Below are 15,062 nucleotides of genomic sequence, written 5' to 3'. Positions count from 1 at the left end.
CCCTGCCATACAGTGTCATTTTGTTTTAAATGTTGCAAGTTCTAAGTCAGTGTTTCATTTTTATTGTACTCTTTTATTTAATAGGAAAAGGCTTAAAAACAAACAACATAAAAGGAAAGGACAGTTTTGTATTTTTTTTGACTTGGGATTCAGCCTCTTAACTGTAATATAAATAGCTTCTTGTGTTTGTTTCTGTTTTAAATGTTGAACGTTTTACATCATCATCGTATGTATTCAGACTCGTAATGTAATGTAAATAGCTGTTGATGTTTTTGTCTTTGTTTTAAATGTTGCAGGTATGTTGCATTTTTGTTATTTCTTTTTATCTTAAAAACACACATGCAAACGTTATGCGAATTATGACTCTGTACTCAAACTCTTAACTAGAGATATCCAATGCTGAAGAAATTTTTTTTTTAAATCCAATGATCGTTCCATATCACGATATGGAACGATCATTGGATTTTTTTATCTTGGTAATTGTCACCATAGCAACCAAGCTTCTAAAATTGCATTTGCTTTGTGACGTCACGCGTGCAAGATTCTGCGTTTTACTTATGAAACAGTGCAGCAATTTAAATGTATTATTTAAGTCAGTAAAAGAAAAATGCAGAATGCATCATGTCATTGACTTGAGTTGTTTATACGCTTCTCCCTCTTCAAATTACTTTTACCCTGTAATGACTGATTTTATCCATATTTTCTGGGGAAGTCTGTGAAACCAACATGAACATTTGCTGCCTTCTTCCTTTGCTTCTTTCTTAAGCTGAATGACTATTATTTATTAAAATGCAGTTTTGGTTGCAGGAACTTCATAGTCTGTTTTAATTATTGTTGTTTCGGTTGTTTCATTTATTTCGGATATTTAGAATGTGAAATGTTTTTAGATATTTTTTTTAAAATCTGAGTGGGTATATTATCTTTTATTATCATATTAGTTGGATATAATAACATAATTTATCACAGTCATTTCTGGAATAATTTATCACTCGGTTACATTTTTTATTGTGACATCCCTAACCGTGTTAGACAATTTGTCCTCATTTCAATTAGGAAGATGCTACTCTATTATTTATTTATTTATTATTTTCACAATGTTTGTTTATGATTAAATAGCTTAAGTATCTGAAGTGGCTAGGTTAATTTCATCCATTTCACATATTGTAAAAAATAATAAATAAATAAAAAAACATTTGACAAAGACATTTCTTTCAAAGACAATCTGTGGAAACATGGAAGTTGTCCACTTATCACTCTGACTGCCAGTTAGTTGACAACATACTCACATATTCATCTAAATTTAACAGCTAAAAGAGAGCGAGCAAACCCAGGTAAGATAATTACTACACATAACTTAATAGAACCCTACTTATAAAAAATACACTACCAGAGTGAAATGTAGAACAAATATGACTCAGTAGTCAGAGCAAACTGTCATAACATGATATAACACATCAAGGATTTAAGAAAGTGCTTGTACAGTGGAGTGTTCTGCGAATCTCCGCTAGATTTTTCATTCTTTTTTTTAATCTTAAGGGACAGCTGCATCGAGCATTTTCTGGAAAAAAAAAGTTACGTTTCCTGTACCTTCCAAATATATACATCTTCTACAAGAAAAACGTATCAGCACTGATTAGGCAACAGGTTTCTACCAACATAACCACCTTAAGTTTCTTCTGAATCCACCATCCGTTCATTCTTCCACATCCACAGCTACTCTGAGTCAAACTACAGGTACACCTGTTCTTTTCCCTCTTTTTCTTTTAGAATAGACTCTCCACCCTGAGCTACAGAGTGGTGAATCAAACTACTCCTGCGCCGCTTTCTCACTATCCATTTCATTCATAAACCCAAAACATTGCAAAAGGTAGACGATTGGCCGGGTGGCGCTGCGTAAAAAGACGACGCGTGCTTCCCCGCCGCCAATGAGAGTCGAGTAGTACGCTCTCTCCCTCTCTCGTGCTCCCTCTTTAACCCTCTCCGAGTTTTGTTTTCTCTTCCAGCCTCTGTGAGTTTTCAGCAGTCGCAACGGCAGCCCGGGCGAAGGGAGTACAGTGCGGCGCAGGAACCGGTAGCACAATTTGGGTAAAAAGAGATAGCTGGACTGGCCTTCAGAGTCAAAAAACACACACACACACACACACACACACACACACACACACACACACACACACACACACACAAAAAACCTGAGGGATGTTATCTTAAGTGGCGACTCTGCCCTGTGTCGCTGTTAAAGTCCAGCCATCTGTGCATTTTGCTCAGCACTTTAAGCCTCCCTCTGTGCGTCATTAGTTTGCAGGTGACAAGGAAAAGCACTTTAAGAAAGAACCTTCATAGACATTGATTGGCTGATTGACAGATACAACCGACTGCTCTTTAACTCCTGGAGGTTCGCCGGCATCCAGGGGCAACTCAATACAAACCAATCTTTTAAAAAATAAATAAGTAAATAAAAAAATAATAACTTCTCCCCCCACCCTCATGTGCTCATCTTAGTGGCACAGAAGAAGAAGAAGAAGAAAAAAACCCGAAAATCAGAACCACACATGAATCAATACCAGCAATGATCCAGTGACTCTCCATGAACTCAGACTGAGTGTGCCACTGTTTGAGAGGGGAATTGGGTTGACAGAGTTCAGGGACGGGGGATTTTCAGGTCCAACACTGCCATCTACGGACACCACTGGGGTACTGTGGGTGGCCAAAGGATTACATCATCATGTTTGGGGAGATGATGTGTTTTTCTGAGATGCTGCGGCTCAGACAAAGAGAGATTGTGAATGCTGAAGGTACGAGAAAAGTTTTTAAAAATAACTACGGCACTTGGAATTTCACTGAATTTTTGATTAGTTTAAAGATTTTTCTAGTTATAAATGGTTTAATAAAGCAGAAATATTTAATTTATTTAAAAACTCAATCATGTTGTAAAGAAAAAGTGGTCAGAGTGTTTCCTCATCTGTTAACCTTTAACCTGACTCTGAGTCTGGAACATTCTGAAGATGTTCTGTATCACTTCGGGACACGTTTTTCTTACCAAAAACATCTCATAGAACACCATAAAAAAAAAACCTCAAGAAACGATATTTGTTTCTGAAATGTCATCACTGTATGCAGGTGTTCAGTTTGACACCTTGGTTTCTTCTCCACTCTCAAAAACACAAGACAACTTCCACACTTCGCCTTGACTCATTTACGCTTGAATTCACAAAAGCTGTATTTCTGAAAACCAAATGGTTACGCTTCATCTGGCAGTTTGAAATCAACATCGAGTCTGGAGCAGCCTGGACACATTTTGAGATTCTGTGGGCTCTCGCTGCCCCCTAGTGTCACCACATAAATACTGCATGGGGGTGGGGGGGGGGGGGGGGTTCACACCAAGTAAGACGAGAGAGAGGTGAGAAATGTTTGAGGTGCTTCAAGAATGGGAAGAGAGGCCCAGAGGAGAAGTACTGCATTTATTTTTAACAATTTTCTCTTATGGAGGCCAACTGTCTCATGAGAATATATGTGAAGAAAATTTATGCTTAACGTTTAATACATTTTCTCAAAATTAGCCTTTTGAGCGGTTTTTGCTCATTTCTTTGGAACATTAAACAACACATTTTCCAGCAAAGGTGGCCCGAAACCAACAGAAGTTGGTGTACTTAATCAGATAATCTTAAAAGTATGAATACATAAGCAATAAGTATGAATGGAAAATGAAGCAAAATGGCGCAAAACAGTTTAAAAGTGAAAATTTCCAAAAGAAGAAAAATTTGCTAAATTTAGTTCCTGATTAAATATCTCACTCTACATCAGTGGTGTCCAAAGTGGGTCCCTCAAGGGCTGCATATTCTAGTTCTCTCCCCAGTGGTGGTAACAGCCTCCTCAGCATGTCAATGTTCTGCTTAGGGCTTCTAATGACCCATCAATTGATCCAGTTGCGTTCACCAGGGAGAGAACTAAAACATGCAGGATGAGGACCGACTTTGGACACCACTGCTCCTCACCACTATCACCAAAGCAGACTTGAGGGAGGTTTTCCGAGGAGAGGATGGAGGAGGCTACGAGTCATGAGATTTAGGGCAACACCGTCCTCCTTCCTTCAGTAAGAGCATTACAGACAGGTCCTGCTTTGGTCTCTTATCATGATGATGACCCAAAACATACAGCCAGACCAAGTAAGAAGTGGCTCCAAAGGAAGCACATCAAGCTCCTGAAGTGACTTAATGTATTGCTTAGGTATGTAGACTTAAACCAAATAGAAAATCATTGGAGAGAGCTGAACCCGGATTTTGAAAGATGTGGAGACGATCTGCATGTAACTGTAGGCCAAAATCCCTCAGGCACTGTGGGCAAACCAACTCAATAGCTACAGTACACGTCTGATGAATTAATTAAACGTTATTGTCTCTACTTTTCTTTTTTTTTTCTGTCTCTCATGTACGACAGATTATTGGGGCCACGCTAAGAAAATACTACAAGTCTTGGGACAATAAAGTCTAAATAATTCCTAAAATAAAGTTGTAGTATTATGAGAATAAAGTCGTAATATCCTGACTATTCTTATAATACTACTTTATTCTCGTAATATGACTTTTTTCTCATATTGTTGCAACTTTCTCATATTCCAACTTTATTTTTGCACAACTCATAATATTATGACTATTCTCAGGATATTATGATTGTCGCAATTTTATTTTCTAGTTTTTTCCTACTATGGCCGTAAAATACTTTGTTGTACTGACAGTTGAGGTATATGGTGAAAATTACAGACCTCTCTGTTCTTCTTTAGTGGGAACGCTCTAAAGATCAGAGCTGTATCAAATACTTATTTCTCTCACTGCATTTACACTTCTGCACAATGAAGACTAAATTAGGCCTTGAATATGCACCAAAAAAGTGCAAATAGAACCCAGTTTCATTGTTTTAGCAGAGCTGAACGGCTAAACCAGGACAATTCCAGACAAACAGACTAAAACCAGCAGACTAAAACCAAACAGTACTTCTCTTTAGTGTTGCCAAATCCTCCTGAGCTTCTCCCAACATGACAAGTCGAAGTGTGTGCTGAAATTCAGCTAACGCCCGACAACTATTAAGTTGTCACAGTTGAAATTGTTTTGTAATGTAGGGCAGGTCCTTAAATGGAAGGCATAAAGGGCTTTTGTGACAACGGAGAAATAAAAGTCGATGCTTTCAGAGGTCCAGAGCATCATCGGGAGACAATTCCCCCCACCACCACTCTTAACATCGACCAGAGGGCACAGTCTGCATGGGCATACCACTCTGAATGATTTGATGACAAAAATACTGCCATGAGACTTTTCACTGCAGCAATGTTCAATGTCAAACACTTAAGAGTGCAATCAAAAGTCTACGGATCAGAAGGCTGAAGAGCAAGTAAGAGCTGGAGACCTGAGAAAACTACAAAGAGAGTTTCAGACAGAGTGTTGGCAGGGAGTTCTAATAAGACTGCAGTAGAGGGAAATGGACCAATCCAAAACCCCAAGAGTCAAGACCTATAGTATATAAGGGTTTCATGAGACAAATATTACATACAAAATGTACCAGTCCGAGTCTGATACAGACTTGACGTTGAGGCTTTTAAACCTGTATTGTCCATATGACATCAGGAACCGCCTTATTTTGCTTACCAATACCAAAGCCTAAAAACAATCTATCGTCCAACAGTAACTAATCTTCACAGTTCTTTTAACAAGGAGTATCTTTTGGCTGCAAAAAGTAATCCAGTGTGACCCCTCCCCAACATGCTGCTGTGCATTGCCAGTCAAATTTGACTCTGGAAATATTTCAGCGTGGACAGAAACTAACAATTTGGAGATAAAGGTATTTCAGTTTTAAAACTACAATTGGTGGATGCAGCCAATCAGAACCAACAGGAAGGTCTTAGTATTGTCAAACACACTTGTGTATGCACTGCTCAATGTGCTTAGAAACAACTTATTACAGGAAAATGTTGTCTGCTGTCATCAGTGGCTGTGCTAACAAGCCTTAGCATTCAAGACAGCCTCCACTGCAGGGAACTAGCTTTAGCCTAGCAGAGAGCAGTGGGTAGAGTGTGAACCTACATGAGGATGATGGACAACGCTAAGACTCTCCTCCTGGCTCTGATTGGTGCATTTCTGCAGATGGCTGTAGCACCACAGACAGAAGGCAGAGGAGCTCCATTTTTATATTTACAATGTCAAGACAGAGTGACAATTTTAACATATAGGTAAAAACAGTGTTTTTAAAAGTTACAAAAGTTTAAAATTATTTTACTAAAAGGTTTAATAGAGTCAGAATCTCCTACCGGCCTGTGCCTTGTCAGAAATCTAAATTTATTAACTTATATCAGGGCAATCCTAGCAAACAATATTAAGGTTTTTATAATCTGTGCAAATCAATTAGAGGGCCAACAATTGGTGGTCATTTTGTCCCATCACTTGTTAATTTAGACCCATCACAGGAAGATTTTGTACCTGTGTTGAAAACCAACTGTTCAAAGGAGTTTTTCCTTTATTCGCTCTTGCTCTATTGAAAGTAAACATTTTTATGTAACTCCAATAAATAATCTCTACTAACAGCAGGTGGCTCAGCTTAGTCTTAGTTTAGATCAGGGGTCCTATTTTTATAAAAGTCAGCAGGTTCCAATGGGGGAGTCAATGGAAATAATAGTCAACATAGTTTTTTACAAAATCATATAGCATTAATTAAACGTGAGATTTCTGCATTCTACGATTCTTTTATTCATCAAGAACACCTGCAGACCAAAACAATAAAAAATGGTAAAGTACATGGATATGAAAGGCACGGCTTACAGGCAAAAAGTGGAAATAGGTTTGGAGTCTTGGGATAAAATGGCAGAGCGTGGGTACAAAATACGGATGTGTTTTCAAGACACCATGGGACGACAGAATGGTTGTCGGATGCTTTGGAAACTCCCTGGTGACATCATCACGCCACCCATGATGACACTATTTATGCCCTGTGTTGCCCATTCATGGTGGAGCACTTTGAAAATAAAACATACCCAACTCTGCTCCGCCTTTGCAGCAAACTACATCCAAGGTTGATTGATTCTTCGAGGATCTTACCTTATTTTTAAATCAGTGAGTGAATTCAAGTCACATCCGGGTTTGTTCCTTTATAATGTCTTTACAGTTCATTTGACATCCAGCAGGAAAAATTATCCACGTTAATCTGTTTAACTCAATCTTAAGCAGATTAATAATCTCAGATAGATGAACAGTGTAGCCCAACAAGCCTGAATTTCTTAGCATTTCCAGAGGAAATCCAGTGTGACGTTTCCTCTGAGGTAGTAAAAGTACTAAAACAAAAAATTACTTTGAGCGAGTAGTGTTTTTCTGTTTTGTTTGTTTTTTCATTTCCCCTCAGCCTGAATGACGATTCCAACCGAGTCTGTTCAGCAACGCAGCATCTCCATGTCAGGCTGAGGAGAACTTTGTGATGTCTTCATCTGTGGTCAGGCTGATGAGGCAACGCTCCTCGCCAAGGGAGGAGATCGGAGACGAAATGGCGTAGCTATGCTCGAGTTTCGGGGGGATACAGCACGAGTTCGTCAAAGGGATGAAACTTAACAGTGTCGAGTGTGGTGTCACCTCAGACTCTGGGTTTGAGAAACCCTTCGTTTCACAGCTACTGTTATGATCCTCTGGAAAGACAATTGGGATAGGGGGGAGAGATGGAGAAAGGAAAATGAATCATCAGAGTTAAAAAAAAAAGAAAAAAAAAAAAAAGAAACAGCTTTGAACGTTTTTGTGCCGGTTTTGTCATTTTATAATACATCATTCTCTGCTGTGAGAGAGGGTTGACTGTTAGCCCTGCCCACCAGGTCATGTCTGCATATGTGTGGTTAACTACAGTCACCCCACTGTTGCAACTTAGTTGCTATATTTAGCCACTTTTCAGGCTTCTCACGCAAGGAACTTCTCAAAAAAGAAAAAAGCAACTAGTGACAAATCTTGTAACTTTTTTTTTAGTTACTGCATTTGGGCTGGGCTAACAGCAGGTGGCTCAGCTTAGTCTTAGTTTAGATCAGGGGTCCTATTTTTATAAAAGTCAGCAGGTTCCAATGGGGGAGTCAATGGAAATAATAGTTAACATAGTTTTTTACAAAATCATATAGCATTAATTAAACGTTAATTAATTAAACTGGTAATAAATATCACGATAGACATGTGATTAATATCAATAGATAATACGTCTGATAGAATTTTGAATAATTTCACTGAACGCTGAACCAGAATCCCACAGCATTCTACGGGATGTACCTAGCAACAACACTGAGTAACTTGTGCAGAGGCAGTTTCATGTTTCACCATTTTTAAGCATAACTGCTTAAAAACAACACAAAAAAAAACATGGCGTTGAACGAAAGGAGTAAATGAGTCCAACAGCTCAAGAGGAAACTGTGAATAAAACAGAAAACGTCATAAACCGTTTGGCAGTATCTCAGATATTTCAAACATTGAAAAAACGAATCAATTATTGATAGACTGATATAATACATTTATATCAGTCTATATCTTGAGTGAGCCATAAGATCTACTCTTTGTAGCTCTACAGGGATTTAGGAAGTACATGACAGACGAGACAAATGTGGACCTTTTTGGAAGGTGGGTGTCCCAATATACAGTATCTGGTGCAAAACCAGCAGAACTGAAAAAGAACATCAAACCTAAAGACAAACACATTGTGTTGATGATCTGGAGCTGCTGTGTTGCTTTAGGAGATGAATGACCTTCAGTAATTGATGGACCCATGAATTCTGCTCAACCGTTTGACCCTGAGCTCAAATTCACTTGAGTTCTGCAGCAGGATAATGATAAATTATCCTGCTGCATAACAATAATATATCATTTATCCACAGGATAAATTATCCTGCGGAACAATATAGTTCCACCTCTGATTGGCTCAGAGAAACAAAACTGAGGTATTGATGTGGTCTAGTTCTAAGTGACTGAGATGAAGATGTGTGACATTAATAGTGACAGTGGAAAACCTTCTGATGTAACTGAATTAAAACGATTCTGCACCAAGTTTAGGGGATGACTCCCTGAAATCATAGATGGGTGAAGGAGATGTAATCTTGTATTGTACTGGAACAAGTCACTCATACTGTTGGGGGAAAGGGAGTCAAAGTTTAAGAAATATGGTCAACCTTCATTTTCTGAGATATTGTGAAGGAAATTAAGAAAAAGATGCAGAGTTTTGTCTTTGTTTTGTTTTTATTATGCGTGCTGTTTATTTGTTTTCTAGTCCTTCATTATTCATATTTACTTTGGGAATTAGGTTGTTTAGGAAAAGATTACTTTTCCACACTAGGATTATAATAGGTTTGGGTTTTTCATTATAGCTTTGTTTGAATTTGTTGTGACTTGTTAGTGTAATTCAGTTACTTTTAGATTTTAGAGTGTGTTTGTTATTTTTTATTAGTTAAATATTGTCTAGTTTTAGCTTAGTTTTAATTAGTTATAATAGTAGTTTTAGTCTTTTCATATGTTGGTTAATTTTTAGGTGCAGAATTCAAAAAGATGAAAGTAGCGTATTGAGATTGTGTTCATTGATTGGGTAATAAATACTTAACAGAAGAAACCATTTCAAAACCTGGGCTCAATGATGTAAATTGCATATGTGGAGGGGGAGAAAGAAATCTATTTCACATCAGTGCAAGAGGCTAAAAAATATATTCATAAACACAAAAACAAAGGATATTATATCTATAATTTCAGTATGTTTTAGTTTTATGAACAAACAATACAGTTCCAGTTAGTTATACTTTTTCCACATTAATTACTGTTTTTAGTTCTTTATTCAGTTTACAAAAGTGTCTTCTCAATTTCAGTGTGAGTTAACTATCATAACCTTGTTCCACACACGGCCTGGTTTGTTCATATAGATTTTTCTTTTCCTTTCATAAAGTGATTTGCTCACCTTCAGTCGACGTCTGCATTGAGAAGGATGGAGGTGCAGAGGAGTATTTAACACAGGCGGGTAGCTGGGCCTGTCCACCGCTGGCGCTGCCCGCAGGCGCCGTCTCCATGGCAACTGGTGTGTCAGAGCAGAGGAAGACATCGATGGGTCTGTTGGTGCTTCTGAGGTGAATCTGCAAGCTCTGAGCATCAGAGAAGAAGAGTATGGTGTGATTATGAAATGAGTTTTGGAGAAGAATCTGAAATCGTCCTGATCTGTGTACCTCCTCTGGATGTGGCACCTGAAGGCGAGTCTCGGGCGGAGCTTTGATCACAATCACAGTCTGCTGCTCAAAACTCGAAATGCTCCTGATGTCCTCGTACGTCAGGTAGGCGTACGTGATCGGCGGAGCTCAGGAAACTAACCGATGTGTATTTGCAGGTAAATATGAAACAAAAGCGGTTCAATATATTCGACAGCAGAGGCTGAAAGCCAAAAGGATATCTGTCGTGCAGGTTCTCCTCGCACAGCCTGCTGATCTGCCGGGCGCAGATTTGGATGAGTTCGTCCAGCTTCTCCTCCTCCTCGATCAGAGCCTCCAGGCTTCTGGCGAGGCTGTCCTCCACAGGGCCGCCCCTGAGAACAGGAGAATAGATTCGGGCAATGCCACTTCAAAATAAAATCTCTTTTTTTTATACATATCAGATTAATTTTGTATTTTTGGGGGGTTTCTTTTCTAAAAAAAAAAAAAAAAAAAAACAAAAACGAAAATTACAAAATGACAGAAAATACTTTGAAAAAGTGGCTTTTAATTAACTCATTCCTACTGTCAGTTGTACGACAGAGTATCAGGTTAAGGCAACGAGACTTTTTTTTTTAATTACAAGAAAACAGTTGTGATATTAGCAGAATAAAGAAGCAATTTGACTTAAAATTACAAGAAAAAAGTTGTTTCATTGAAAAAAAAGCTTCAAAAATTCTCAAGACCTGATGTAAACATTTCAGTTTGTATAATTCTTCTTGAAAATAAAACACCACCATTTCAAAGGCCTGCTATTGAAAATAATTTGATGCTGATCTGTTAGTTTGTCACAATAAATCAATTAGTGACATCATAAACTAGAACGAGCTCAATAATTTCCTTTTGGGTGATTTATCGTTTTTCTCTCTCTTTCTACCACAAACTGGATGATAAAAGTTTTCAGTCTGGCATTTGGTCTGAATTCTTCCTTTGATTGAGGGACAATTGTGTTTACAAAGACTTCATAGTTCATTTTATTTGTTGTTTATTTTGTTTATTTATTTTGGATATTTAAAATGTCTTCAAGCTGCAGTGTTGCTCAATAAAATTTTAAGTTTATTCATTTTTGAGAACTTGTTCTTGCTTTATTATGCTGTTATTAATATACTACTTAAAAGTGATCTCAAAACAACAATATTATCGTTTATCGCAATAACCTCTGGGACAATTTATCGTCCAGCAAAAATTATTATTGTGGCAGATGTACTGATATGATAAAAGGAGTTCTCATTGTATTACAACCTTATTCTCATATTATTTCGACTCTATTGTCATTAGACTTTGTTCTTGTAATTTAAGAAATAAAAGCTTTGTCTGGTCCTAATATTCCATTGTAAAGCTCACCTAATTTCAAAGTTCAAATAAACAGAAGCTGTGAAAAACGCTTGTCAAACAAGATGGCCGCCGTGGGCAAGCTATCACTCTGAGCTACGGAAACCCAAGGAGCACATTAGCAAAAAAATAAATAAAAAATCTTATATACAGATTTTCCCAGGAATAAATCTTCCAAAAATAAATATTTGATTAATAGATAAAAATCCGTTAATTCAAAACAATAGAGGAAGTTGCTGATTGTTTTGAAACTGTTTCATACGTTTGAGGTTTGGGTTGAAGCAGCTTTCCACTGGACGTTCTGTATGAGCTGCCTTCAATCTGAACCCAATTTCATAATCAGTTGAAGCAATTTTCTAAGATCTTTTCACATTCTGTTCATGATAAATTGGTTAGGCAACTTCAACTAGTACTATGTAGTGCCTACCAGCTCAGTTAAGAGTTATTTTGGCTACGATAATACATGAGTAATAAGAGTTGACTGTACTCACAACCACTGGTGGTGGTTTTTGTGCGTCTTCTTCATGAGATTGATCCCTTCCAACACGTTGGTGATGTCGTACAGACGCCTCTTGGACACTTTGAGCTCCGATGAGACCAAGTTGAGGTCCACCACTCCACCTAGACAGTGATTTAGCCTCTGAGCAAACTTCCTCGTCAGGAGAACCAGAGAGTTATCGGCACGGGTCTTCTGGAACAGCAGCATGGCTTCTGTGGGTTGGGGTGAGGGGGAAAAATTACCCAAAAATCGTACCCTGATATCGAAACTGGAACAAGTATTGGACACTGAGGTCATTGCACAACAAAACTAACACCTAAATGGAGATTATTAGCATTTAAAGTGTAGTTATAGCATCTTATTTTTTTAACGTTTTGTCAAAATATAAGCAAAGTTTTCATAAATTCCATTAGGACTGATAATAAAAATAAAAAAAATCTCCCACAATATCCATGCCTCCAGAACATATCATTAGTAGACTTTTTGTTGAGGAATCTTTCTACCAGCTTTGCAGATCTAGACAGTGAAGTCTATGCTAGAGTTGCACAATATATTTTCATTGCAATATCATTGTGTCAGTTCATTGGTTTTTAAATAACATTATTATTGTACTTTCATCTAATAAATACACACTAAATATTTGTGGCTTTAATGTGACAAAATTTGTTATGCAGTTCTGAGGCAAGGTTTGACCAAAAAAGATAGGGGAAAAAAAATCAGGATTGCAAAGCCTCACCTTTTTTTATATTATGGGTCTGAGAGGCTATGCCCATCTTGGTTTGGTTCGCCCCAGCGATAGACGCCATGATCCCACCTTCGTCCTGAGGCTCGCGCGGTACACTGCCCTGCAGTTCCAGTCTGCTATTCGCCTGACAGAAAGTATTAGCAAATAAACACGTTCATAAAGTTTGCCAAGTCTGTTTAAGGGGCGACTTTGATTCATTATTCACTTCTCAGCTCCCTACTACACACACGGCAAGCAATTAATGCTTCAATTCGACTCCGTGTATCACCTGACGCACGAGTCTGCAGCGTAAAGTTAGCAAAGGCTAACTTAAAAGTTTGCTTAGCTTGTTGAAACAACAGTCCCTCCCCCCTTTCCAAGCTTACCTCAGGGCTGCAAAAGTACTTTCTTTCCTCTGTTGGTGTTGACAACATTTCGCACACTTCTTAAAAGTTACTTTAGCATCACTCAGGTCCTGCTTCAGACTATGCGCCGACCGAAATCAGAAATATACAAAAGTATTACCCGCCAAATCGCCTCAGCGGAGGCTAAGCACGCCTGTACAGCCTCCGGATATACACAAACGTCAGAGTTAGCCTTCAAAATAAAAGTATCCAAAATATTTAGTATTTATTATTATTATTATTATTATTATTATTATTATTATTATTATTATTATTGCGTTTGAGAAGTTTTCCAAGTGCGACCATTTTAACGCGGAAGGCAAACTTTTTCAGATTGGTGGTGGAAAAACATGTAAATGTTCATATCCAATGATTGATAAAGAAAAAAAAGACATATACCGTTCATGTGTTTTGTTTACAATTAGAAGTTGAGATACTCTTGTTTATAGTTGGGAGAAATTAACAGAAATGTCAGAATTGTCTAAACAACCCCAGCAGCATCAAAATCCAAATGGCTGCCTTACATCACTGTGCACCTCAGATCATTTATATCTCATTAAATATGTCTTAGACAGTCCTCTTTTACTACATATGGTGCAACAAATTTTTAAAGTTGTGCTAAGAAAAATACATTGTTATTAAGGCTAATTACTATTAGGAAATACTAATACCGGTCACTGTGGAGGTCGATCCTATTTGTGTCTTAATTTGGAACCTGAATAATTAAAGTGGTTTTGATGTCATTCCAAGATCCAAGTTCCTTTGAGGTTATAAATAACTTGTAGTGAAATTAGCTAAACTTACACCACACTACTAAAACCAGTAATGAAGAGACTGTGCTACAGACTACAGTATTAGGAGTTTCCTTTGTATTTTCCTACTTATCGTTTTTGATGGCAATGAAATCGTATATGCTGAATTATATCATTTGGATTTCAAAGCAATCAAAGTAATTCAAATCAATCACAAGTTTTTGGGGGTTTAGCACAACTCAGGTTTGTTCACCGATTCTTCAACGTACTGAGAACACTCTATTGTCACAGTTAGTATTTGAAATATGTTTCTAAAACAAGATATTGCTAACAAAGCTGGGAGGCCTCTATTAACCGGGAGGTTGTTCAAATGCAGACTGAATGTAGAAAACAGGCTGCTGTCAATAACACGTTTACCTTTGTCCAAAGTGTGGAGAATGATTTAGTCAGTCAGTGTCTACAATTAGTAACCCATTAATTGTGGTGTGACACAAAAATGGGCTCTTCAAAATGGGGAAAAAAATAGAAATTGTAATCAGCAAAAATGTTTTGTGCTTCATGAGTAACACATACTTACATAGATAATTATCTCTATTACAATAAATCTTTTAAAAAAATCATGGTTATCAGCGAGTCATGTTTTCTTCAAACTATCTTTTTAAACAATATATATTTAGTCTCATATTCAAAACAATTATTTCAATTTTTTAGAGTAACCCAGTTTAATGGTGTGCTATTACTTCTGCCAGCAGGTGGCGCATCTGAGTAAGCGTTAAAAAGAAAGAGTCAGTAGACATGTCTGTGATTGTCTCATAAATCTCGTAGTTCACAATGAGAAGACAAAGGTTCAAATGATCGAATATTTTATTGAATTAATACAATTCAGTGTAACTTTAAATAAATTCAAAGACACCGCTTAGAATATTTGAAGAAACACAGAGCCGTAAGGGTAAAAAAACCCTCCAAAATTTGCCATTGATTTAAACTTGCCTAATAACAGGGGCTATTAGGTATTAGCCTGTTATTACGCATAAGCAAGAAATGGTTAGTCGAGTGAAAGGTTTTCCGCAGTGTATATAAACACGTCACAATATGAGTTTTATGGAAATGTAAACAGGGAAATAGGTGACCA

At 37.5% G+C, this 15,062-nt stretch overlaps 1 protein-coding gene across 1 annotated transcript; it reads right to left on the bottom strand.

Moving 5' to 3' along the window:
- Positions 1-6,711: 6,711 nt before the first annotated feature.
- On the bottom strand, positions 6,712-13,334 carry LOC102238348 (transcription factor E2F6-like). Its single transcript, XM_014473862.2, has 7 exons — positions 13,161-13,334; positions 12,787-12,919; positions 12,043-12,262; positions 10,423-10,554; positions 10,202-10,316; positions 9,940-10,120; positions 6,712-7,657 (listed from the first exon to the last, which is right to left on the bottom strand). Exons 1-7 carry the CDS (start codon positions 13,206-13,208, stop codon positions 7,431-7,433), a joined length of 1,056 nt encoding a protein of 351 aa, XP_014329348.2. The 5' UTR covers positions 13,209-13,334; the 3' UTR covers positions 6,712-7,430.
- Between the last annotated feature and the right edge of the window lie 1,728 nt (positions 13,335-15,062).

Source organism: Xiphophorus maculatus, chromosome 13 (assembly GCF_002775205.1).
Source record: "Xiphophorus maculatus strain JP 163 A chromosome 13, X_maculatus-5.0-male, whole genome shotgun sequence".
In the NCBI taxonomy this organism is placed as follows: domain Eukaryota; kingdom Metazoa; phylum Chordata; class Actinopteri; order Cyprinodontiformes; family Poeciliidae; genus Xiphophorus; species Xiphophorus maculatus.
This window is presented reverse-complemented; position numbering and strand designations above follow the sequence as displayed.

What these genes read in the sequence shown, in the direction of transcription:
- LOC102238348 (XM_014473862.2), bottom strand. Translation starts at nt 13,208, where the DNA reads ATGTTGTCAACACCAACAGAGGAAAGAAAGTACTTTTGCAGCCCTGAG. An exon ending in GACCCATAATATAAAAAAAG is followed by an intron (nt 12,263 to 12,786) that starts GTGAGGCTTTGC and finishes CCCAACCCACAG; the next exon opens with AAGCCATGCTGCTGTTCCAG. An exon ending in AGGTGCCACATCCAGAGGAG is followed by an intron (nt 10,121 to 10,201) that starts GTACACAGATCA and finishes TCTGATGCTCAG; the next exon opens with AGCTTGCAGATTCACCTCAG.